Source organism: Acanthochromis polyacanthus, chromosome 13 (genome assembly GCF_021347895.1).
Source record: "Acanthochromis polyacanthus isolate Apoly-LR-REF ecotype Palm Island chromosome 13, KAUST_Apoly_ChrSc, whole genome shotgun sequence".
Taxonomy (NCBI): Eukaryota; Metazoa; Chordata; class Actinopteri; family Pomacentridae; genus Acanthochromis; species Acanthochromis polyacanthus.
In genome coordinates this window covers 37,146,996-37,169,664 of record NC_067125.1, presented here as the reverse complement: position 1 = coordinate 37,169,664, position 22,669 = coordinate 37,146,996, and the positions used below count along the sequence as shown (strand labels likewise).

General features: G+C 39.8%; 3 protein-coding genes across 5 annotated transcripts in view; 1 reads left to right on the top strand and 2 right to left on the bottom strand.

Annotated features, from left to right (window-relative positions):
* Positions 1–124: 124 nt before the first annotated feature.
* med29 (mediator complex subunit 29) lies at positions 125–2,423 on the top strand. The gene is made up of 4 exons (XM_022196115.2): positions 125–329; positions 492–550; positions 1,254–1,338; positions 1,895–2,423. The coding sequence occupies exons 1-4, from the start codon at positions 162–164 to the stop codon at positions 2,120–2,122; spliced, it is 540 nt and encodes a 179-aa protein (XP_022051807.1). The 5' UTR covers positions 125–161; the 3' UTR covers positions 2,123–2,423.
* Positions 2,424–3,156: 733 nt separating this feature from the next.
* mlf1 (myeloid leukemia factor 1) lies at positions 3,157–17,158 on the bottom strand. Of its 2 annotated transcripts, XM_022196113.2 has the most exons (8): positions 15,052–17,158; positions 13,739–13,901; positions 8,092–8,136; positions 6,039–6,122; positions 5,806–5,934; positions 5,390–5,549; positions 4,875–5,013; positions 3,157–4,109 (listed from the first exon to the last, which is right to left on the bottom strand). In XM_022196113.2, exons 1-8 carry the CDS (start codon positions 15,096–15,098, stop codon positions 4,046–4,048), a joined length of 831 nt encoding a protein of 276 aa, XP_022051805.1. In that variant the 5' UTR covers positions 15,099–17,158; the 3' UTR covers positions 3,157–4,045. The 2 variants fall into 2 exon arrangements, with proteins under 2 accessions (XP_022051805.1, XP_022051806.1); XM_022196114.2 differs by lacking the exon at positions 8,092–8,136.
* Positions 17,159–17,288: 130 nt separating this feature from the next.
* rsrc1 (arginine/serine-rich coiled-coil 1) overlaps positions 17,289–22,669 on the bottom strand; it is a 120,792-nt gene continuing 115,411 nt past the window's right edge. For both annotated transcript variants that reach the window (XM_022196110.2, XM_022196109.2), the window contains exons 9-10: positions 20,481–20,588; positions 17,289–18,253 (exon numbers count right to left, since the gene is read on the bottom strand). In XM_022196110.2, the coding sequence (XP_022051802.2) occupies positions 18,161–18,253; positions 20,481–20,588 (201 nt within the window). In that variant the 3' untranslated portion in view covers positions 17,289–18,160. The remainder of the gene's footprint in view (positions 18,254–20,480; positions 20,589–22,669) is intronic.

The following is a 22,669-nucleotide window of genomic DNA, read 5'->3' as shown; positions in this document are numbered from 1 at the left end:
TGTTATTTGTTATGCCAGTATTATATATTCTATTTTAACAGCCATTATACTAACATTACCATTCATAAGTACAATGAGGGAGTTGTGTGGTTCAAGAGCAGCTTTTATTCTGAAAAGACCATGACCCGATGTTTGCTCTTCTTTTGTCGTAGTCGGTCAAGATGGCGGCTCAGCAGCAGCCCGGTGGGCCGATGTCTCAGCCCGGATTACAACAGCCTACTTCGTTACAACAACAACAACAACAACAGCAGCAGCTGAGCCAACAGCAAGATTTCGACCCAGTTCATAGATTTAAGATGTTAATTCCTCAACTGAAGGAGAGTTTGCAGGTAAACTATGCCTCAGAGAGCTAGCTACAGACTGAAGTAGGAAACACACAGTAGCTAAAGTTGCTTTTGCTAACGATTTCACAGTAGCCTAACTACTACAGCTTAGCAAATATTAAAGAGACAATGCGCTGTATATGTATTACTTTATTTTTTTTTTTTCAGAATGTAATGAAGATTGCATCCCTGAATTTGGCCCATAACACGACAATTGACAACGGCATGTAAGTAGCCTGGTCGGGGTGTTGTATTTTAACTGGAGTGTGATTAACTGATGATACCAATATGTCCGAGACAGATGTTTGGTAGTAAACATGGATTGTCAGAACCCATTTTCAACGAATCATGAACAAAATGTAGTAATTACTAAGTTTCTAAGTTACTTTTCTCATTGTCCTGATAAGCACAGCAGTGTACTATTACGCTTATTGTGGTCTGGACAAAAACATGAAAATACCAGAAATCATTTAGAAAGCAGTTGTCTTGACACAGAAAAATGTTAAATATTCATTCAATTAGTCAGATGTAATGCAACGTAATCAAAGTGTTAGTAATGCTAAGTGTAGACTGTCTCCACTTAAGCTGAGTGTTAATAATATACACTAAACCTTTAGCTGAAGGCTGAAACGTTCTTACATCTACTTCACATTAGAGTAATAAAGATATTTGGAACAAATGTTAATACTGACAGTGAGAACATTTTGCCGTTTGTTGACTTTTACTGAGTTTTGTAGGCATTGGTACAGCCACCAGCAATCTCCACTGCCATTGTAACAGCAGCATCACCTACAGGAACGTCATCAATTAATCTAACACCAGTTAAGCGTGTACAGAATAACGTGAGGGCATGATTGCTCCTGATTATCGATAAGTCTGTCAGCCAGCTTTCTCATCTCTGCAATGTGTTTCTTGTCTCTTTTTGTTTAGTAAAAGCAGCGACGCGGCTGTTCAACGCTTTGACAAAAGCCTAGAGGAGTTTTATGCCCTTTGCGATCAGCTGGAGCTGTGTTTGGTAAGACTCAAACACTCATACTCACAAAAAACCTGTCGTGAAACAAGGACAGTTGTCTGTCCATTACATAGAGGCATTTATTGACATCTACATCTGATATAAAGGAAGCTCAGCACCATATTTAACTATAGGTTTTTATAGTCACTCAGTAATTGTGTTTATTTCCTTGACAAGGTTACACCCTAAAAGCAAAATTCAATTTTCTGAACATATTTAATAGAATGGAGGGAGGTGTTCTTTAAGAAATTGCAAAGAATAACTTGAAATGTTTACCTGTGTCTTACCTTTATGTCCTTGTCTGTTCCACATAATTTTTTGAATGAACCCCACAGATAAACAGGGTTTGTTATGTGAAAGTGCTGACATAACAACATGATGACAAGTGGATGACGATAATGCTAAAAATGAGAGAAGCACTCCTTTAAAGAACACAAATTGTGCTTTTGATTAGTAGTTTTCAAATTCTTTAGTTGGTTTACCATCCTTGTTTCGGCAAAAAATGTCAGTCAAACTGTAAAAGGAGCTACAAAGCCCCCCCTTCCTCTTTTCTACACAGCGGCTGGCGTACGAATGCCTCTCGCAGAGCATCGACAGCGCCAAACACTCACCCAACCTGGTCCCAACAGCCACCAAGCCAGACACAGTGCAGACAGAGTCCATGTCTTACGCCCAGTACCTCGGCATGATCAAGTCCCAAATCTCCTGCGCCAAAGATATCCACAACGCATTGCTGGAGTGTTCCAAGAAGATCGCAGGAAAGGGACAGCCTCAGGGAATCATGTAGACCTGGACGGACTATTCCAACTCTATCTGCGTTCTGGTGACTTTTATAAACAATAATGGATTTCATATTTCGGACTGTTCCGTATTTAAATCACAGTTAATTCGCTACATCAGTCAAAATACTGTTTGGTTTCACAAGATCCTGTATATTTGGTTGACATTTTTTTTGAAGTTCTGTTTCTTGTAAAGGCTGTGTAAATATTCCTGACAAGTCATGTTCTAATATGACCAGCAGGTGGAGGCAGAGTGTCAGAATCTTTTGTAGCATATTTGTATTGTCTATTAAAACCTTTGTACTGATACTCGTGTTTTCTTATTCTTCTCGGGACACAAAGGAAGGACTGTCTGCAAATAGCATCTTTGTGCTGATGATTAAGGCATGATTCATAAATGCAGCAACAGTCAGTAGCGCATGCAGGTGCTGTAGTAACAAAATATATGTGGTATGGTTAGAAGCTTGCAGCAGCATTTTCTTGTAGCGGTCTCAGGTGGATTGTTTATTATTAAATGGAAAATAAAAATGTACAAAGCTAGTAGGATAAGGAATCTTTTCTGTAGAAGAGGCACCTGCTTTGAGAATTAGCTCCTCCAGTTTAAGTGGTAGTGATGATATAGTGGAGCAACACAATGGTAGCCTGGGGAACACAACACAAATCACACTTCATTCTATGTTCCTGGGCTAAAGAAACCCTATAGGTCAGATCCTCCTCTGTTCCTTTTGTATGCCGAAGCTGAGGGATCAGTGAAGTCTGATATACAGGCACATGAGATAGGAGCATGGCCGGTTCGCAGCTGTGTAACATCTCAGACCAATATGAGCTACTGACAAGTGCTCAGATCCAAAAATACCATGCGGGGTCACAACCGGGCATAAGAGGTTCATCACAATACTAAACCGTCTGCAGGGCTCCACTAACATACAGTGAAAGGTTCTCATAACATTTATTCAGCATTTGCAAATTGAGACAACTTTCTGCTAACTTATGACCTGATTTGGGACTGATAACTTCAACAAAAGACACCCAAAACACTGCATTATTGTTCACATTTTTATTTTCAGAGAACAGCCTGTGTTGATTCAGGCCTTATTTTTAAAGGTTGTCAAAATATACAAGAATAAAACGTGAATTATTGAGAATAATCCATACGTTGTCTAGTTTATACTATGCAGCACGGCGGAGTTCACCAGATGAAAAACATGAGCAACCAAAGTAAAAATATAAAAAAAAGAAGGGTACGTTTTTCTTTTTACAAAGATTACAGCAGATAAAATATATATATATATATATATATATATATCTAGAACATCAGGTGCTGGACATTATAATTACAAATAATGTAGATATTGCCTAAGAGCATTAGTGGATTTCACACGAGTCAGCAATTCACTACAGTCTGTGTCTTGTTGCATTATATTAATAGAGGCAGTATGGAAAATAGAAATTGTTTTTGTGTTGAATCGTGACATGTCAATGTGCTTCTTAGTTTCACTACATCGATGAGCTGTTTCTCGGTTTACGTTAAAGTAAATAAGAACACAAAGTTACTGAATACTGAGTACAATAATGTGGGCTCAATACGTCTTACAGCCAACATACTACAAATGATAAAATTTTCATTACTGTTGATCATTCTCCGAAGCAAAATGTACATTCTTAAATAGATTTTTTCTTTTTCAGGAGCCCTACATTAATACCACTGAGGTATTGAAATTGGCTTGCAGCTATTTTGCCTCCCTTAACTGTAAATCTAATCCTGTACAAGATACTTGAGACAATGTGCATCAATAATGTAAAATACTCCAGATGTAACGTAACTTTCTCAAAACCTGGGTCCTCTGTGTGAGTTTGTGCGTGGAGGTATGGAGGCACCAGGGTGTCAGTATGATGCTTGAAAGACTTTAATGAACACAGACGGGTGATTTTTACTGCTTTGTCGAGTCTGAGTTCATTTTGCTTTTACCCTCAGCCATGGCGATTTGTTGGTGTCTGGAAGAAACATACAAAAAAGAAAAACGGAAAAATCAAGAGCTTGTTAACTTTGGTATCATACTGCAATAACAGTGATGTTTACAGAGAGTACAGATGAGTGACAAATTAAAGGAAAAAAACAATATCAAGTGTCCGAGTAAGGCGTAAGCACCACATGCTGTCATAACAGTTTCAGAGCTCATTGGAATTGGTTCCCCAACTTTATGGAACTGGAGTAATGGAAAACAATTTTTCCAAAAACACAATCCCTCATTTGTTGTTTTAAACATGGTGGTGGAGAACCCTGTGTAAAACGGTACTCTATGCTAGACTACCAAACTGGGATGAGAGCTGGTGACTGAGGCCATAGCTTTTAATTATCAGAATTTTCATGGCAATCAAACTGTTCATTGATCCCACACGGCCTGCAGATGAAAGCATTGTCATCCTGGAAGAAACCACCCCCATCAGGATAGAAATGTTTCATGCGAGGGTAAGATGATCACTCAGAATAACTTTGCATTGATTTGCAGTGACCCTTCCCACTAATGGCACGAGTGGACCCAAACCCTGCCAGCAAAATGCCCCTAATAGCATAACAGAGCCACCAGATCCCCTCACAGGAAGGGGTGGGTGGGGGGAGGAGGTCAAGGGTTCAGGTTTTTCCTGTAATTTGTCACCAGTCTGTATATTTCTGCTATGTATCTTCCACTTGTTTGTCATTTGATTCTGATGTGCAGATTCTGGCCTGTCTTCGACGCCACATGTGGTCTGAGTACTGACCTGCGGGCCTGCCTGGGACCGGTGAGGGCTGCCTGGTGAGCAGCACGGGATCGAGGTTCCTTCAGGCGAGACATGGGGCCAGATGACTCAAACTTGGACACTTCCTGCTGCCACTCATCATCAAAAGACTGCGCTTCGGCTGAGGGGAAAACATTGTGATCATGTTAGGCAGACCAGTGGCCCAGAGAGACGTAGACAATGGTACTTTGTAGGCCATTTATGAGAGAATGCCATTGTTCCTCTCAGCAAAAGGACCAAAATTCATTCCCCTTCTCCTATTGGTGGCACTTAGAGTGAGATAATAATATGTTTAACTGACTGGTCCATGCTACAAGTCCAAGGCACTTATCAAATACATCATGATCCTAACATTATGGTCAGTATTTATGGTTTATTAATCATTGTAAATGATCTACAAAATAAGGACTTATATTTGCGGACCGACATGTGGAGCAACCTCAATAAAGATGCATAATTGAGAGCAGATTATGATGAAAATGAAAACTTTAACATACATTCGTCTAAATTCTGAAAGTCCTGATTGAACTCTTTCTCTCCTGTTTTCTTGTTGTATTTCTTCTCGACAACATGTCCTCTGTCCTGGATGTGGTGACCAATTCTCATCTTCTCCAGTCCACTCTCAGAGTCTTTAACTGCATGCCGGGTCTCCTTGATCTGGGGGAAAAAAACATGATTAAACCCACCTGACACAGCTGGTCCATGCAAAAGTGGATTAACTCAAATAAACTTAAGTGCAGAAAAGCACAATTTGAATTTGATAGTTTGAATACAGGTGCAGCTAATAATTTTATTGTTAATGGTTCAATTCAGGAGTCCTCTGTCCAGCTATAACACACAACAATTTTAGAGAACACAGCACTAAACTATGCTTAAATGATCTCTGATATAATATAGTAACACATCCTCTTACCCCTCCAGGGGCACGGCGTGTCGATGAGGTCGCCTGGAAGACCTTGGGAGGTTCATTCCCAACTTTTGAATATGTCATTACTGACGAGGAGCTGAATGAGTGGGTGTTTGAGTCTGTGGATGCGTTCTCCTGAAACACATCGATAAAAAGTCACTCTTAACATTTCATTCAACACGGCGGTCTCCAAAAACCGCCAAGGAAGAAAACAGAAAGCATCACTTGAGTAAACTCACAAAGTTTCTATTCATTTCCTCCATCCTGTTTCTCATGTTGGCCATCATGTTGTCAAACATGCCGAAGGGATTCCTCATCATGTCCTGTGCAAACACGAAAGGAAAATAGCAGTCAGAGGTCCAGGAGTTGAATGGCTGAAGCTCATATGCCATCTGGTCGCTTGGCATTATCAGCTCATAAACAACGCCGTCATGTGTACAAACACACATGCACAAAGTGCTAAATGTGTCTCACACGCGTGCCATCTGGGACACTGTAACCAGGACATTCATATTTTGTCACTTCAACATATGTGACCCAGTGACATTCATGACAACTACAAACCAAGTCTAGCATCAGATCCGTGGCCTTATTTGGAGTTTTTCCCACATAAAGAATGTAAAGGTGGCCAACTTGTTCCAGTTCTGTGCTGCTTTGATCAAAGTATGACTATGCCGTCAGTAACGGCCGCTGTTTGTGAAAAATTATGTTCAATGCATCAACGAGATAGCAGGTTTGACAAATTTATTGCAGTTCATTTAACATAACATAATCTTAAAAAAACTGCTCATACTATTTGTTGAAAACCTTGCAAGATGTATAATGTCTATAAATTAAAAAAAAATCTTGTTAGTTTTTAGGAATGGATGCATGTTTACATTCACTTTGCTATTCACTGAAAACAACAGAAGTAAAGTTTCGTATATCCCAGCTGAGGCACCACCTTTGCCTCTTTTTGAGTCAGAAAAAATCCTGAATACAACTCGAGTCCGTCATGCATGCCACAGTGAGATGCAGTTCATCACAACGCATGAATTGCATGCAGAACATTTTGGCATCACATATTCTGTAAGGATGCTGCCACTGAGATTTTCTCTGTTAAAATATACCGAGATCTTACAGAAAGAGATGTGTCTCCGTCATCTTGGAACAAGAACTAGTGCATGTTTGTATACAGAGCTGAATTTTATAGAGGTAGCTCAAAAAACATCTGTTATCTTCTCAAAGTCATGAGCATGATGATGTTAAAGTTTATACATAACCAACACATCCTGTGCAACTTTTTGGAAATCTCAGAAACCCACTTGTCATTCCACATACAAGTTACAGTGTTTTCACAAGACTGTTTAAGTGTTGCATTGAGGTATAACAGTAGTGTGTGTGACTTTTGAGTAGTGTGCCTTCAAGTGATTGTGGGCTGTATTCAAAAAATACTCTCAGTTGTGAAAATTATTATTCTTACAGTAATAAGGTAGGTTTTATTTTAGTAAAGGGTGAATTAGAAACTACTGTACACAAGCTATTGTTTGTTTCAAATGGATGTCTTACTGTTGCTTCAGCTGTTCAAAAAATCCTGTACATATATCGGCAGGGGAAAAAAGCAACAGCTGACTTTATATTGTGTTTATGTTGTGTTTGAGTGGTCTCTATTCCTAAATGAATGACTATGGAATGTAATATAGCTTTTTAGAAGCAGAAGTAACTTCATGAAATCAGTTCAGCCTCAATCTTGGTGAAGAGACTAAAATACACATTGTTTAAAGCTAATGTTCGATGCTTTGCAGATGACATTTTACGATTCACAGTTACAATCTTGTATTGGTGGTACTACACTGATCAGTCACAACATTAAAACCACTGACAGTTTAAGTGAATGCTATTGAAAATCTCATCACAAATGCAATGGTCTGCCAGGAAACTTTAGGTCCTGGCATTCATGTGGTTACTACTTTGAAACATGTCACCCAAATAAACACTGTTGCAGATTTATGTTGTATTCGGCAGGTGATTTTATTGTTGTGGCTGATCAGTTAATACCAGTGCATTTCCATGCAGGTAACAAGTGCTAGCAAAGAATGTAGTTAAACCTGAGTAACTGAGCTCCAAAATAATGCACATGGATTGATGTGTGGATGGAACGTAGAGGAAACACTGTGGCCAACTCAGCAACAGCTTCTAGTCAATAAGCAGTGGGCTGAATCAGTCACAGAGTTAGAGCATGCACTTGACCTACAAAGATTTAAATGAGAAAGTCATGAGAGAGTAACTGAACAGCAGATGAACTCTACTGACCGTGCTGTCAATACTGCCAAAGGGCAACAATGACCGACTCATGTCCTGAGGATTAAAACAATATCAGTTTAGCAACACAGAGCCATTTTAAATGCTTTATTTAAGACCACTAGTCACATTAACAATGCGTACAATATAACTACAGAGGCCTCAAATATTGCTTGATACTTAAGGGTAAAGAAAACACCATCCATGTCACAGAAGCAGGCTGCCTGTTACAGCACTGATTGAAATACTACCAAATACACTGTCACTAATCCACATTCATATTCTAGCTCGCCAATATTTATATGCACATAAATCACGTCGACTTTTTGCGTGTTTGTCGGGGTTGTTGCCAGTAAGCTGTTAGGTTGTCTTACATCTGTCGCTAAGCCCTTGGCACAGCTTCACACAACTCTCCACATGGCCTTAAACACAGCCGTTCAAGGCTGTGAACCTTCCAGAGCTGCAAGCATCAAGAAGCGAGCAACCAGTGAGGAGGGAGCAGCCTGCAGCCTTCACTCCGTGTTCCCGGGGCCAAAAGCACAGGTGCTTGTGACCCTGCAGCCCCGGATAAGCATCTCAATGGCCATCGCTATGTGTGCGAGGGCATTTTTTGGAGGTGTGATGTGCATGAGTATTGTGTGTAATCAGTGTGGCGTTGAATGACTTGTGTTCCATGTGTAATTGGGTCGCATTGCCGGAGATTAGTGTGGATTTAACGCTGAAACCGAGCTTCATTCTAGGAAGGCTACAGTGGGCAGTGTGGACCAGTCAGGACGTGGAGCCGGTGGGGGTCGGAGAGTCCAAGGCTGCGCTCTCAGCTCTTTTCAAAGGTCAAGCTGATGTGAAACGCTCCCGGCCCATATCTATGAAGCCTCATGCCCAATTTTATCTCACAGTGGCATCTATGAACTAATAAATGCCGGTTACATATCTCCCCACATTATATTTAGACTAGGGCTAAGTAGAGGAGAGATTGAGGGTGCAAAATAAGGAGCGCAGACCCAGTGCTCTACACATTACACATTATTGTATTCCGTCTGGACTACTGCAGGCTGTCTTTTTTCTGTCTCTCTCAATCTTATACCAAACCTGCAAATGTAGTCCTGTGGGAATTCCTGACCTAACCCATACTCACAAGAAAAACAAAGAGGTGGGGAATCACCTAGAGGTCAGAGGGCTTTTGTTTGATATGTGCTCTGATAGTAATGATGGGGCTGCACAGTGGCTTGGTGGCTAGCACTTACGCCTTATAGCTAGAAGATCCCGGGATCTTTTAGCATGGCATGAATGCATGCGTGATTGTTCGTCTGTATATGTAGCCCTGTGACAGACTGGCGACCAGGGGCGGCTGGTCAATAGAGGGCGCTAGGGCGCCGCCCCCTCTGTCTCACATCATGTAGTCACAGCCCTTCCTTTAATAAAACATTTTTTAAAATAAATTTACATGTATATCCCCAGCCCGGTCTCGAAACAAAAACTGACGTGACAGTTTCACGAATCCCCGTGAGACCGTGTTGATATCCCATGTTTTTTAACAAGCAAAATGGATAATAGAGCCTGTAGAAAGTTACTAAAATGTATAATTTGTAATAAAAAGTCAGATTATAAACGTCATATCCGCACTCATCTTTCCCCATTGACTCTCGTTATAACTTTGACATGCGCAGTTCGTTCCTCTTCAATACAAGAGATAGGAGACCGTGGGGCGCAGGCTGACAGTGCCCGGCTGAGCGTGATCAGAGGGAGACAGCCTGTCTCCCTCTGATCGCTTTACACACCACCGGCCATGGGGTGGCAGCAGAGAGCGAGCGAACGTCTTGGCTGACAGGATGCAGTGAGGCAGGTGTTTTATTTTGCTTCCCTTGCCTGCTTTTTCAAACCACGGGAACTGATCATGCTTGGATTCAGACAGGTACTTACTTTTTTGTCATTTAATAATGTAAACAGAAATGTTAGTTGACACAAGTGCCACTTTAGACTCAAAGCCTGTTGATTTTCATATGTTCTGAAATCTGAGGAATTACTGTTTTTCTTTATTTTCATTGTAAATATTTCATGTTAGTTGACAGAAGCACTTTGGGCTCAAAGCCTAAGATAAGATAGGTTTTATTTGTCACATGCACAGTTATACATAGTATAATGCCTCATGGTTTCAGTATTTTTTTTCAGGTAAAGTGACAAATTTTTATTGCTTTGATCTTAAATATGCAGATTTGCTGTTTTCTCATTGTCATGTAAGGTTGTTAATGTAAAAGTTAGCTCACAGAAGCACTGTCTGCTTTAAGCCTTATAGTTAGGTTTATTTTTTAACAAAATGTCCAATGTTTGTTGGTTTCACAGGTATGGATTTGTTTTTGTTTTTGTTTATTTGAGTATGTAAATATAAATATGCTGTTCCAAAGATTTTGCTGGACAGAAGAAGCACTTGGCACTCTTGAAGCTGGAAAAATGAATTGTTTCTTTTTTTTTACTTTTGAAGTAAAAAATAGATTTGCATATTTATACATTCTTAATTTGTTTAATTATAGAAAAGGAGATTTTAAGGGTTTGTGTACCAATTACACCTTATCTGGAGCAAATCATATCAAACACTGGGGAGATAAATTCAGATTCACTAGCTGGTAACATTTACGTGCATTTAATTGTCTATTTGACTCAGCAGCAGTGCTTAGCTGTACCCTCGTAGTGGTGCATAGTAATAGCACATCAAATGGCTGTGAACATAATTTGCATCAATTCTTGTATTCCGGTGTTGCCGACTCTGCTATTTGGTTTGGTAAATTAAGTGCGCCCCCCCAAGAGAAAATTCACCAGCCGCCACTGCTGGCGACCTGTCCAGAGTGTCTCTTGACTTCGCCCTAAGTCAGCTGGGATAGACTCCAGCCCCCCAAACCCCGATGAAGATTAAGCGGTGTATAGATGATGGATGGATGGATGGATGGATGGATAGTAATAATAGGAACATTTTTGCACCTATTTTTCTTCTCGTTTCATGTTTCTAGTGCGCCACAGCAAAAGGTATATCTGACTTATAGGGTATAAATCCACAACACAGACAGGATCAGCTCTACTTATTCTATTTACGACCTTTTCGTATCCCTAACAGCACTGAACAAACCACAGAATCAAATATTTTAAGTACAACTAACTTGTAAGATGCTTGACTGTCACTCAACAGTACTTTTGTAAACAAGTGTCGCGATGAAAGAGTGCTTTGAAAGGTGATATGAACCAGGTAGTGGATACTGGCAAGAGATGGAGAAATATGAGCACTCATAGCAGCCTTGGAAGGTAAGATGGGGTTATTTTCCCACTGGGAATCTAATGCTTATAAGCTATTACAAGAAGCACAGGCCTTCCAGCATTATGCGGCCAATGTCTGGCTGCATTTCTGTGCATGCCGGCACATCTATGCTATTTTGCAAGCTGTGACTGTGTGTAATTGTGCCTGCAAACGTGTTTTGACACTGAATGTGTGTGTTTTTGTATGTATTTTTGTGCCTGTGATAATGGAGAACAATTTTAGAGAGAGGTGTCTGTCATCTTGCTGCTAACGCAACGGCGCTGCCAAGGCACGTTCTGCTAAACAGATGGACAAAAAGAGCAACAAAGTGTCCCTGACATCTGAACATAACGTGCATTTACAAAGCCGGCAGCACAGCGTCAAAGCTTCAGCCTTTTGACCACTATTGGGCAGCACTTCTCCTTGTCTTCAGATAAAAGAGTGTGTGTTAAATTAGAGGGCAGAGTTCTGTGATTTTTAAAAAATGTGCATCCCTATAGTAACTCAACCTTAGTTCCATATGTTTATACCATACTATAGCTGCTCTGGTTACTGTACATGACTATTAACAAGGCAGGCTAGAGATCTGGAGGTTCTAGATTTTTTTCTTTTATCTCACATTTTTTTCTCCTAGCTAACTGTCTGAACAAGAATCAAGAAAAAAAAATGAATGGGGGGGGTTGCACATTGTGTTTTTCAGGACCGATACCCATTCCAATTAGTAACCAAAGAACAATACTTGCAACAATGTACATTTGATTCTCGGTGTCAAAAATTTGGATAACACAAACTCTACCAGAAAACTTTGTTGAAATACCCTTGTTTGTCTCTGTTTAACATTGGTTTAATTAAAAGAGAACCTTACAAAGTTTAGTGTTCATTGCTGATTGGCTATTATTGATACATAACCAATCAGATAGTGCTGTTGGCAGGACACTGCTCCAAACCACCGAGTGATAGCAAACAGAAAGAAGTGGCTTAATAAGAGTGTAGTGCATTTGAAAATGTATTAATTTAATTGGGAATCTGTTTAAAAACCGTAACAATACTGAATATTGAGCCAGTTGATAAATGGTCGACCCCTAATTATGAGTGTTCTCTGGGTTTTTTTTCACATTACAAAGAGACTGTATGAATTAATAATCTGCTAGTTGCTAATAATGCCACTTTTGATCCAGCTAAACAGAAACCTGCCATGTTGCAAAAACTTTATGCTTAACACATACTTTTATAAAGTATACATGTCCTTAAAACAGCAAATCAAAAAAGAAATATCATATTTTCACACTCTTACATGAACGGCATCTTGTCAACAACTGCTGGAAAAGTCAAACAACACATGAAACACACACAAACACACCTAATGGTACATTAAATAACTGGTTTTGATGGACATTTTGCAGTGTACCTCCATTTCATTCCCTGTCATGGAGGTCATTAGTTAAGTACTCAGAGCCCCTTCTCGGCTGGCATTAGCTGGTTAATGGCATGATGTCAATAAAGACAAAGCAGATTGCTGGCAAGTGAGGCTCCACTTCAGATGAAAGTCATTATCAAGGATAAATATACAAGCTCTCATGAGGAAGCAGGTGTCAGGGACTAAGTTTGACTTAGCAGGAATAACTAGGCAGTGGAGAGGGAAGCTTGGGAAAGGTTAACGAGTGCAAACTAGCTGGTCAAACTACCCCTTCCCTTCCCAAACTGTCTTTACATTACAAGCCAGCACAATTACCACCAAAATGTTTCAGAGCAAAAAAGTGACCTGAGTGCTCTCTAACAATCACACTGTGACCATATTGCAAGGTCGCAGCCTTGTTCTTCGCTAATAAACAACAATTTATGGGAAATCACTTGTATTTGTTATCACTACTTTAAGCAGCAGAGCAAAGCAAATTTCTCACTGTGAGTGTCAGATAAGTTTGTGCATGCATTTGCAAGAAAGTAGTGTGTCAGTGGAACAATGCACTATAAATAGGGCTCCTCAGGGCTAGATATAACAGTCCAGAGAGGCCAAGGGGGTTGCCCTTCTACAAAACCAGTGACTCACATGGCCCCATACCTCAGCGAGTGGCGCTCCAGTTACGTTTCCAGTGGCCAGCTTCCACTAAAACCTCAGTAAACTTAGCACTTCCCCTAAACGCTAAGCTTCTGTGGTCGTAAGCCCATTAGAGAGTCATAAAGCCTAAATGTGCAGCATGAGTGAGGCAGGAGCTTCATCCTTTGTCCTGTCCTAATCTAAATGGTAAGTATGTAGGTGAATGTACACATATGGATATTAAAACACACTCGGTAGAGCCCTTTTGCCTTGTTGCTGGAGTTCACAAGTTGACAAACCACTGTAAACTGTAATAAGGATTGCTTTTTTGGGGTTCTCACCCTGTGTTCGTTTCTCAGTGCGAGGGATGAGCTGGGATGTTCAGCCCCATCGCGACCACGGTTTCTCCCATCCATTATACTGGGCATTATAGGCCCACCGAACGGCTCAGAGAAGCTACGCATCATCTGCCGCATGTGGTCCCTGTGAGCACGAAATGGATCCCTGTAGGAGAGGAGAAGGAGGCAAAGACAAAGTACATCTTAAAATTAACTGAGGAGGTCTGTATGATGATGCTGACAACTGCAAACCATGACAAAAGTCCTCAGAGATGATGGGAATGAATATGTCTTTATTCTAGGCGCTCTATATTTGAGAATGACTCCTGTCTCCTATGACAACTTGGAACTTGTCAGAGATAAATTCTTCAATGAACACAACACACTGAAATAAGGAGCAGCCTTAAAATAATTTCAGCCTTAGTAGTGAGGTCAAGTGTGGCCACTTTATTCATGCAACATATCAACGACTGTAGCACAGTGTCAGGGGAGATTAATTAAAAAATGTTACTAATTACCATCTCTGAATTACATCAGATATTCTGTTACTTAAGATATAGCACTTTGTTTGTTGTCTGTATCAAAATTTGAAGTAAATGGGATTCATGTAAAATAGTGTTCCATCATATGCAGTAAATCCAGTTTTCATGTTACACTTTGATTGACTTTTAAAGTTTATTATTAAAATAAAGCATACAATTCAGTGTCTGCCTTGACAACAGTTGGTGCATCTTATAGCCAGTGTTGCTGGGTAATAACTGAATTATATTTTAAACTGTAGCATCACTTACACAACAAGTTTGCTTAAATTAAGATTGAAGTACAAAATAAAAGTTAGGGATGTAATGTAAATGCTGTTCTCAATGCAGATTGGCAATAACATGGCAGGAAAACTGTAAACAAGGTGGTCATCTTTATTAAGAGTAGGGTATTTATATTCATAACATACTTTATAAGTTACAATCTGTTTGAATGAGTGTCTGACAGACACAGTCAGTTGAGTTATGCCTAATCTGTAAAAACAACGGTTAAAAAAAAACAATCTCCTGCAGCAACTTAATACTTTAACAAAATTATATCAATAACGCCACTTTTCAGTGTTGTTTTGCCCTATGGATAGAGTTTGAAGTTTTAATTTTTGTTTCTCTGTGTTGTCTTATGCACATGTAAGTCTATCCTGATTGGGATATTACACTTTCTTGCTGCTTATTTTCGAGGTGAGTTGTTTTTGAGCTGTTGCATTATGAGACAAACACCTAAATACAAGCCAAAACATTCTAACAGTTTTACTTATGAAAAGTTTCCAAGCTACTTACGAGAAAAACGGATCCTCGTCAAACTCCCTGATGTTACTGTTGAACATTTCCACCAGTTTTCAAGCTGTTAAGACAAAGCAAAAATTAAGAAATAGTCCGAGTCTCAGCTGCAGCACTCAGCTCCGGTAACGTTACTATGCAGGAGGCACCGTGTGATCTAGAACCCCAGTCGCTGTGACACCGGACACGTGATCTGAATCCTGCTCTCTTATTGGCTGGTTATTCGCCGCTTTGAACGGCGTCCCTCCGCGGGCTGCGTGTTGTGGCTGGCTGCCATGGCAACGGCACTCTAGAAATTTCTAGTAAACTTGCTTATCTACCTTAAACATGTCACTACTTTTTTTTTTCCTTAAATCTATCTTATCCACATGGGAGCTGTCACCTCCACGATTCTAGTAATATCAATCAAAAATGGTAAAACTATCAACATTCATGGAAAGGAGAATTTGGACGAGGAAACTGTCCAGGGTTAAATTACTAGACTGCCTGCTGAAGTAATCGCTGCTTTTGGTAACTGAGAGAGTAACTGAGAGATATTGCCACTTGGTGAATGCCAGGAGTGAAAACTCACAAATTTCCCTCACGCAGCGAAGTTAAATGTGTGCCTTCTCAACTCATTTCTACATTCTAATGTATTATTTCATTACAACACTGACTATTTGAAGAGTGACACACCGTGTCCCAGACTGAGTATAGATTTACCATCTGGCAGTTCCACAAATAGGTCTGAATGTAGAGTCTACAGTGCACTGCCTTGAATCTCTGCTCAGAGTTACAACATAAACAAACATCAGTTGCTATGTAGTATGTATGTACAGATGGATGGCAAATTAAAGCAACCAAAAGTGTCTTAGTAAGATGTTGGACCATCATGTACTGCAATAAAAGCTTCGATGCTCCTTCACATTGATTCTCCAAGTTTTTGAACTCTAATGCAGGGATGAACACCATAGTTCGAAAAGATATTCTCTCTTCTGATGCTTTGATGATGGTAAAGGAGAGCACTGTCTAATATTACCATCCAAAATATCCCATAGCTGATCAGTTGTGTTGAGATCTGATGACTGCAAAAATTCAACCAGTCCACGAACATCTAAAGGGATACTCCTTTGAGAACAGCAATGTTCACATTCTGGAGAGAGAAGACAAATGTCCATCTAGGTAAAATTGGTCCAGCCTTCTCTGAACAGAGGAGGTGGTCTGCATCACCCCTTAGGTACTTATAAGGCAGTCTTGAGAACCCTCCCCAGAGTTTTATCCCCATTAACACCCTGAGTCATCCCTGACCTGGCAGTTTCACAACCATTCACACCTTGAGGCATGCAAGTCTTGGGTCATTAGTGGGCTATTAACCTTATGATTTGGGGGTGACGGTATATATCTGGGATTTTCCCCTCGTCACTTCAGACTGAAGAAGCCTCTTGGATAAATGCCGAAGCATCCTCAAGCACCAAAAAGAGAAGTCCAGTTGGCTGCTACTGAAGCTTCTGACATTACCACATCGTGGATGACTGGGTCAAACCACAGTGTGACCCATTGCACCCTATCGATGAGGACATTGCCATCCTGGAAGAGACCCCTAACCATAACGATAATCATAGGATAAAGGCGATCATACAGATCAATACATTATATTGATTGGCAGTGATGTTCCCCTTCAAAAGGGACAAGTGGATCCAAAACCATGGCAGTAAAATGACCTCCATTACTTACCTTTATTCAACTAGGAAGTATTTTGAGATTGTAGATCTCTTTGACATGGAGAAATTAAAGTTAAATAAAACAAACACATTATACATGAATAAGGAATAAAACAGATTGACAGCTATTAAAGGACAGTGACCTCTCAAGAAAAAAACATCAATATTTCTCCTTCACTGTATTCTTTGATATTCTTAAACTCATTAATGGACACAAATGTTTCCAGTTGAAGAGTTTTTTGAAGATTATTCCATGACTATGGTGCATGATGGGAGACTGCTGTTTTGCCAAAGTCCGTTAGAGTCCGGGGGACATTCAAAAACAACCACTTGGAGGTGCACAGATGGTAACTGCTGGAGCTGAAAGTGAGAAGGGTGCTGAGGTATTGTGGGAGTCTGCCTAGCAGAGCTTTATAGATGAACATATACCAGTGTTTTTGTTTATGAATGCTCCGTGATGTCTGGTCAACCAGATCATAGAGAATACAGTGATGAGTGAGAGACTTTGCATTTGAAATGAAACACAAGGAAGCATACTACACTGAATCAAGTCTTTTTAAGGTGGAGGAGGCCATATGGCTGTACAGTATAACACCATAAACAATCACAGATAAAAAGGTGGTTTCCGCTAGTTTTTTTCTTTGCAGAGAATGTGAAGCATGATTTCCTATTTAAATAAAAACTCATCTTCAATTTGAGTTTCTTAACTAAATTGGAGATGTGCGTTAAATGAAAGGTTTTCATGGATTCATATTCCCAAGTACTTATAGACACCCTGTCAGTCAATGTATCATCAAATGTAAACATTCTTAGATTGTCAAAGTTTTATAAACAGTCCTTTGATAAAATAATAAACTTTGTATTTTTTAAAGGGGTGCAAAGTTCATGACAGGTGAGAAGATTACTCAAATTGTTTCCGGATGCAACAATTGCAATGACTAAGAAATTAGGGTCATCTTTTTATCTTTTACCTCTTTTGGGCTGCAGTACAGTATATAAGGTACTGCTGCTGTCTGGATGAAACGAGTGTCTCAAGGCTTGGGTGAAGAAACATACATTTTATGTGAGGTCCACTTAAACCCAAAGATATCTATATGGTAATAGAGCAATTTACCTGACTGCACGATATAAATGAAGCCAAATTAAGAACAGCCAATTGTTTCATTCATTCACTTCTTTACTTTAATAAAAAATAAACACATCAGGACCAAACATTTTTCATTGACTAAAGTTCTCACAAGTCTATATAATAATTAAGACAAATTAAGTGGATACACAAGAACTGTAGTGTCCTAAAACCAGACATAACAGGGATTGAGACACAGTAAAAGGAAACTTGGCTGAGTGAATGAGGCGTAGATGCAGGCTGAAACTGGAACTGTAAGGACCCTCTGGGTTTCTAGCACCCTTCAGGTCACAGGACTTCCCATGAGCCTCTCCTGTCGCAGTGAGACCAGTCTGTTCAACCACAGTTCCTCGGCCTTCTCCTTGTCCATGAACAACTGCAGGACGTGGACAGACAATATGGAAGTAAGCAGAAAGACAGAGACACAGGTAAGGACATGGAACACAGGACTACCATTTAACATTGGAACCACTCGTGTTATCTAGCTACAAACACTAAAGCAGATATGGATGGACAGAAATGTTAAAGTAGCCTATAAAAACAGCATTTCTTGAGGAAATAACATCAAAATCTTAGACATGAGTGAACTACTTGCTTGGTCTTTAAAACTTTGGAAAACAGTGAAAATCGGTCATAACTATATCCACACAAAACGTCTTGTTTAGTTTGAATTTAGTCAAAGCAAAGCATATGTGCTGGGTTTAATGTAATGTTTAGAAACGCGACCAATTCTCACTTTGTAAACCTGAAATCACAAAATTTTTGGCACATAAGTTTGCAAAATGACTTGAATGATCCATCAAATGTCAACATATTTACCAGTTACTTTTTTAGAACTCATCTACTTATTCTAACTAATTGTAAGGTAGATTTTTTTCACATCTGTGAATTTTCTTTAAAGCAATCTGAAAGCAAATGAGTCTAAATAGTTAATTAAGAGTAGACAGACATATAATTACAAATATATACAGAATATACACCAATGATCTGACTTGAAGCTAATAATAGTTTAGCTAAGACTTGTAGCTAAACTATGCAATGTAGAAAAGTGTCTTGACCAACACCAGTGAAATCTATTGGACACCTCAACACATTTCTACTGTCTTTTGTATTTACTTCAGGCAGTGGGAGCATTATTCCACAGTCTACTCTGACACTTGATGTCATTACCAACTCCTGGTGTCAGTAATTGGAACTGTAGTGCTACGGCTGCTCGGTTCCACCTTCCAAACCCCTCACACCTCCAAGGTGACAGAAATAAATGAGCTGTGTTTCCCTGTAAGTTCATGATCATAGCACGCAGTTGTCAGTACTGCTCATTGACACCCATGTGACCCCAGTATAGATACCAACACACTGATGATGCTATATTACTAGAGTGAAGGCTGTGGTATCTTACATGTCGTATCAGCCTTTCCCTGCCTACTCAGCTACAAATGCACATCAGAAAAAACCTCATCGAGTGCTCGGTGGGCCTCGCTGCATCTGAGTCTGGTGATAGAAAAGGCCTACACATGTGACTTCAACACAGTACATCACCGGCAGTAATGATATTGATTGTAAAAAGGCTATAAAACTGCTGCTCCATGTGTCTGATGAATGAAGGCATCTGTTTATTAGGAAGTAACATAATGACTATGTGACTGAGAAGCACTGCGCTGAGACATAGGGGGAAAATTGGAAGATTATTTCTATATTCACTACGTGTGTTTGCGTGAGGGGGAGAGATAATGTTGACATGCCGGCTACGTGTACATACTCTACATCTATGTGATGATATGTGTCTATTATTATGCAGATTGTAGAGCAACCCCGGGCATGTCAATCCTTCATTCCTAACCTACGCTGCTTTCAGCTGCACAGCATCTTATCTGTGTGTTAGATTCAACACCAGTGAGTTCTTGTCTGTCGGCCCTGCGCCGGTGTCACGGTGCTAATGAGGCTGTGTGTGTGGGATGACAGTATCTGAGCCGGGCTAATGGGACTCATCTGTTCTAATTGGAAGTGGAGCTGAAGCTGGGGCCGGGGCCCGCCTCAGGCATATTGCTACCATACATCAGCCTGTCTGAGGGTGTGTATGTGTGTGCATTGAGCTGGGGGGCGTTGAGTGTGTATGTGAGGGGGTTATCTGCATACATCAGGGCATAACTTAGTTTCCCCCAGTGGAGACAGATGACTTGGGAGCCCCTGGGAGCATTACTGGAGTTTAAAGTTTTCCTTCTCGTTTTTCATCATTGGTGTGCAGTCGGAGGAGGAGGTGATGTTAGAAGGCTATAAACTGCTAGACCACGGTGTCCTATATGATATGATGCACTGTATCGGAATATAAGGGAACGGAGTAAATAGTGCTGGTGGTGTTTGCAGCAGCAGGAGCATTTTTGAAAGAAAAAGTTTACAAAGTTTGTCCATCAATCAATAAACTCAGGCACCACAAAAACAGGATGGTGAATAAAATGACAAGAAGCCAGATCAGCTTCAGCTGTGCCTGAGGATTAGAACATTTAGCATGGTAAAAAGTTTGTGCTGTGGAGCTTCATGACACCAGAAAAACAAGAAAAAAATCTAAACCTGATAGAGAAGGGATTTGTCTGCTGAGAACTTACACTGGGATGGGCAAGTGAGTCGCTGTCATTGTAGATTATGGACAAGGGAAGAGTGACGTCCTGAGAATATGGCCTCTCTGACTCCTGCTTCACCTCAGCTGACTCAGTCTGCATCAAAAATACAAACTTCCGATTAAAATAAGTACATTAAAATACTGAAATATACTTGAGTGGACCAAAACAGACACAGAAAATAAATATAAATGCATATTAAATACAACATCATTAACCTAAAACCTTGTAGTGCCAATAAACCACCACATAAATGACATGTGCATATAAATATTCCCAATTTCTTGCTGCATAATAACTTAATGGTTTTGAGTAAGTAGTGTGCTCTGACTGTAAAGTGACTTAATTACATGCAAGCAGCCAGCATGCATACAAAAACTCCTGATTTCGAGTGTCCTACTGATAAATGAAACAGTCTCTCAATGCAGGCAGAATTTACAGCTGCAAAATGTGAATAAATGAGAACTGTGTACATTAACTGGCAAACACTAAACACTATGACGATACAGACTGGAATATATTACATGCAGTGTACAATGGCACAGTATAGAATTGTGAAGTGTAATAAGAGGCTTGTCCAGAAGATGGCAGAGAAAGACTGGCTGATGCAATGCAGAGCACTGATAAACATCAGCCTGCATCCTAAGTGTCAATCTCCTTATCTCACTTGAGTCATCTGTCTGTGAATGTAATGAAGCAGTGAGATATAGATAAATACATCTTATATTTTGTGTAAGCTCACCCATAACTACAGTGTGAAAGGTTTTGCTGAAACACAAGTGTATTAGGTCTTTCATATACTGGTCATTATCTAAGCTAAATATCAAAATATTCCAACACAGCTTTGTGACAGGTTAGCTTTGTCGCTTGAATAGCAACATCATGCACATTTTGTTGCATTTACAGCCAAAGGAGTTTTATTTAATGGTCATAAACTGAGGACGAGGCCCCTCTGTTGTCCTCATGTTGCCATCTGCAGAGTCCAAGCTCATAGAAGGAAATGTGATATTTAGGATGACTCTTCCTCCAGTCCTCGGGGTGTTACTTAAAGCTATAATAAGCCCCATATTTGAACGGATGGCCTGTTCTCTTTGTTGTGCTTGATTAAGAAGAAATATCAAAATGAATACTTTGCCAAGTCCATTCATGTTTCAAACACTCTTAATACCAGCCCCAGAGCAAATGTTTACCCAGTTGGAAAAATCTATTTAAAATTCATTTGGCAGGATACAAAAAGTGAGCGAGATATGAAACACACTGACTAATAAGCATGGTGATGTGCCAGATATCAGATAGTATAACTCGTCATTGCATTTCGAGGGAGCAATATGCTGAATATACATTTCTAATGATTGCAGCTTGCTTGAAAGGAAAAAAATTGGAGAAAAAATTCAAGAGCCTCTGTAGCAGATGTTAAAGGTTTTGCTGAGGCTCTCCTCATTAACAGCTGATTAAAAATTATTAATGGTCACATCTCATAGCTCATTAATTAGAAATACTACAACCAAATAAACTTTATAGGCATATATTCTCAAGCTATAAGTAATGTTGAAATACATTTCAGCTGTAGGCAAACATTCTGTTAAAGGGTCTAATTAATCACAAAGACATAATATGGGTCGGATAAACAATGTTTAAATGTACAGTATATTTAGAAAATATTCTTTTCATTGCAGCCAAATAAAGGAAATAGCTAAAAGACAGGGGAAGACTATGAAACCTTCCCAACTAAGGATGAATTTTCTGGATCTCTTTATTTGACTAATAATGAAAACGATACTTTCAAGACTGATCTAAAAACCAACGAGGAGCTGTTAAAAAACTGTGTAAAGTTGAATTTGTGTTTCATTCAAACACTTTTGTTCTTAAAAAGCAACTCATTAAAATAGTTAACACACAAAAGTGCCTTTCTTTTCTGTATTTCACATTATATCCAACTTGACTTAATACACATACTGTATTGTATACTGCATATTTTTGCTCCTACAGGAGACCAGATTGAGAACCATCAAACCTTGCAGATCCTGGTAAATTTGGTGATTCAATAAGAAAAGGTGTGTAACACTCAGAGAAGGCTGACAATGTTCTGCATGTGCGATCCATGCAGTCTCTCCAGTGCAGGTCAGACCAGTTTAGTCCACTGCAAATTGCTACCTCATGGGTCCTGACCTGTGTCA

Coding starts and splice junctions, on each gene's coding strand:
- med29 (XM_022196115.2), top strand. CDS start 162: ATGGCGGCTCAGCAGCAGCCCGGTGGGCCGATGTCTCAGCCCGGATTA. Junction 330..491: donor AACTGAAGGAGAGTTTGCAG/GTAAACTATGCC, acceptor TTTTTTTTTCAG/AATGTAATGAAGATTGCATC. Junction 551..1,253: donor ACGACAATTGACAACGGCAT/GTAAGTAGCCTG, acceptor CTTTTTGTTTAG/TAAAAGCAGCGACGCGGCTG.
- mlf1 (XM_022196113.2), bottom strand. CDS start 15,098: ATGTTCAACAGTAACATCAGGGAGTTTGACGAGGATCCGTTTTTCTC. Junction 5,550..5,805: donor CACGCCGTGCCCCTGGAGGG/GTAAGAGGATGT, acceptor TTTTTCCCCCAG/ATCAAGGAGACCCGGCATGC. Junction 4,110..4,874: donor GGTCCCAGGCAGGCCCGCAG/GTCAGTACTCAG, acceptor TGTTTCTTCCAG/ACACCAACAAATCGCCATGG.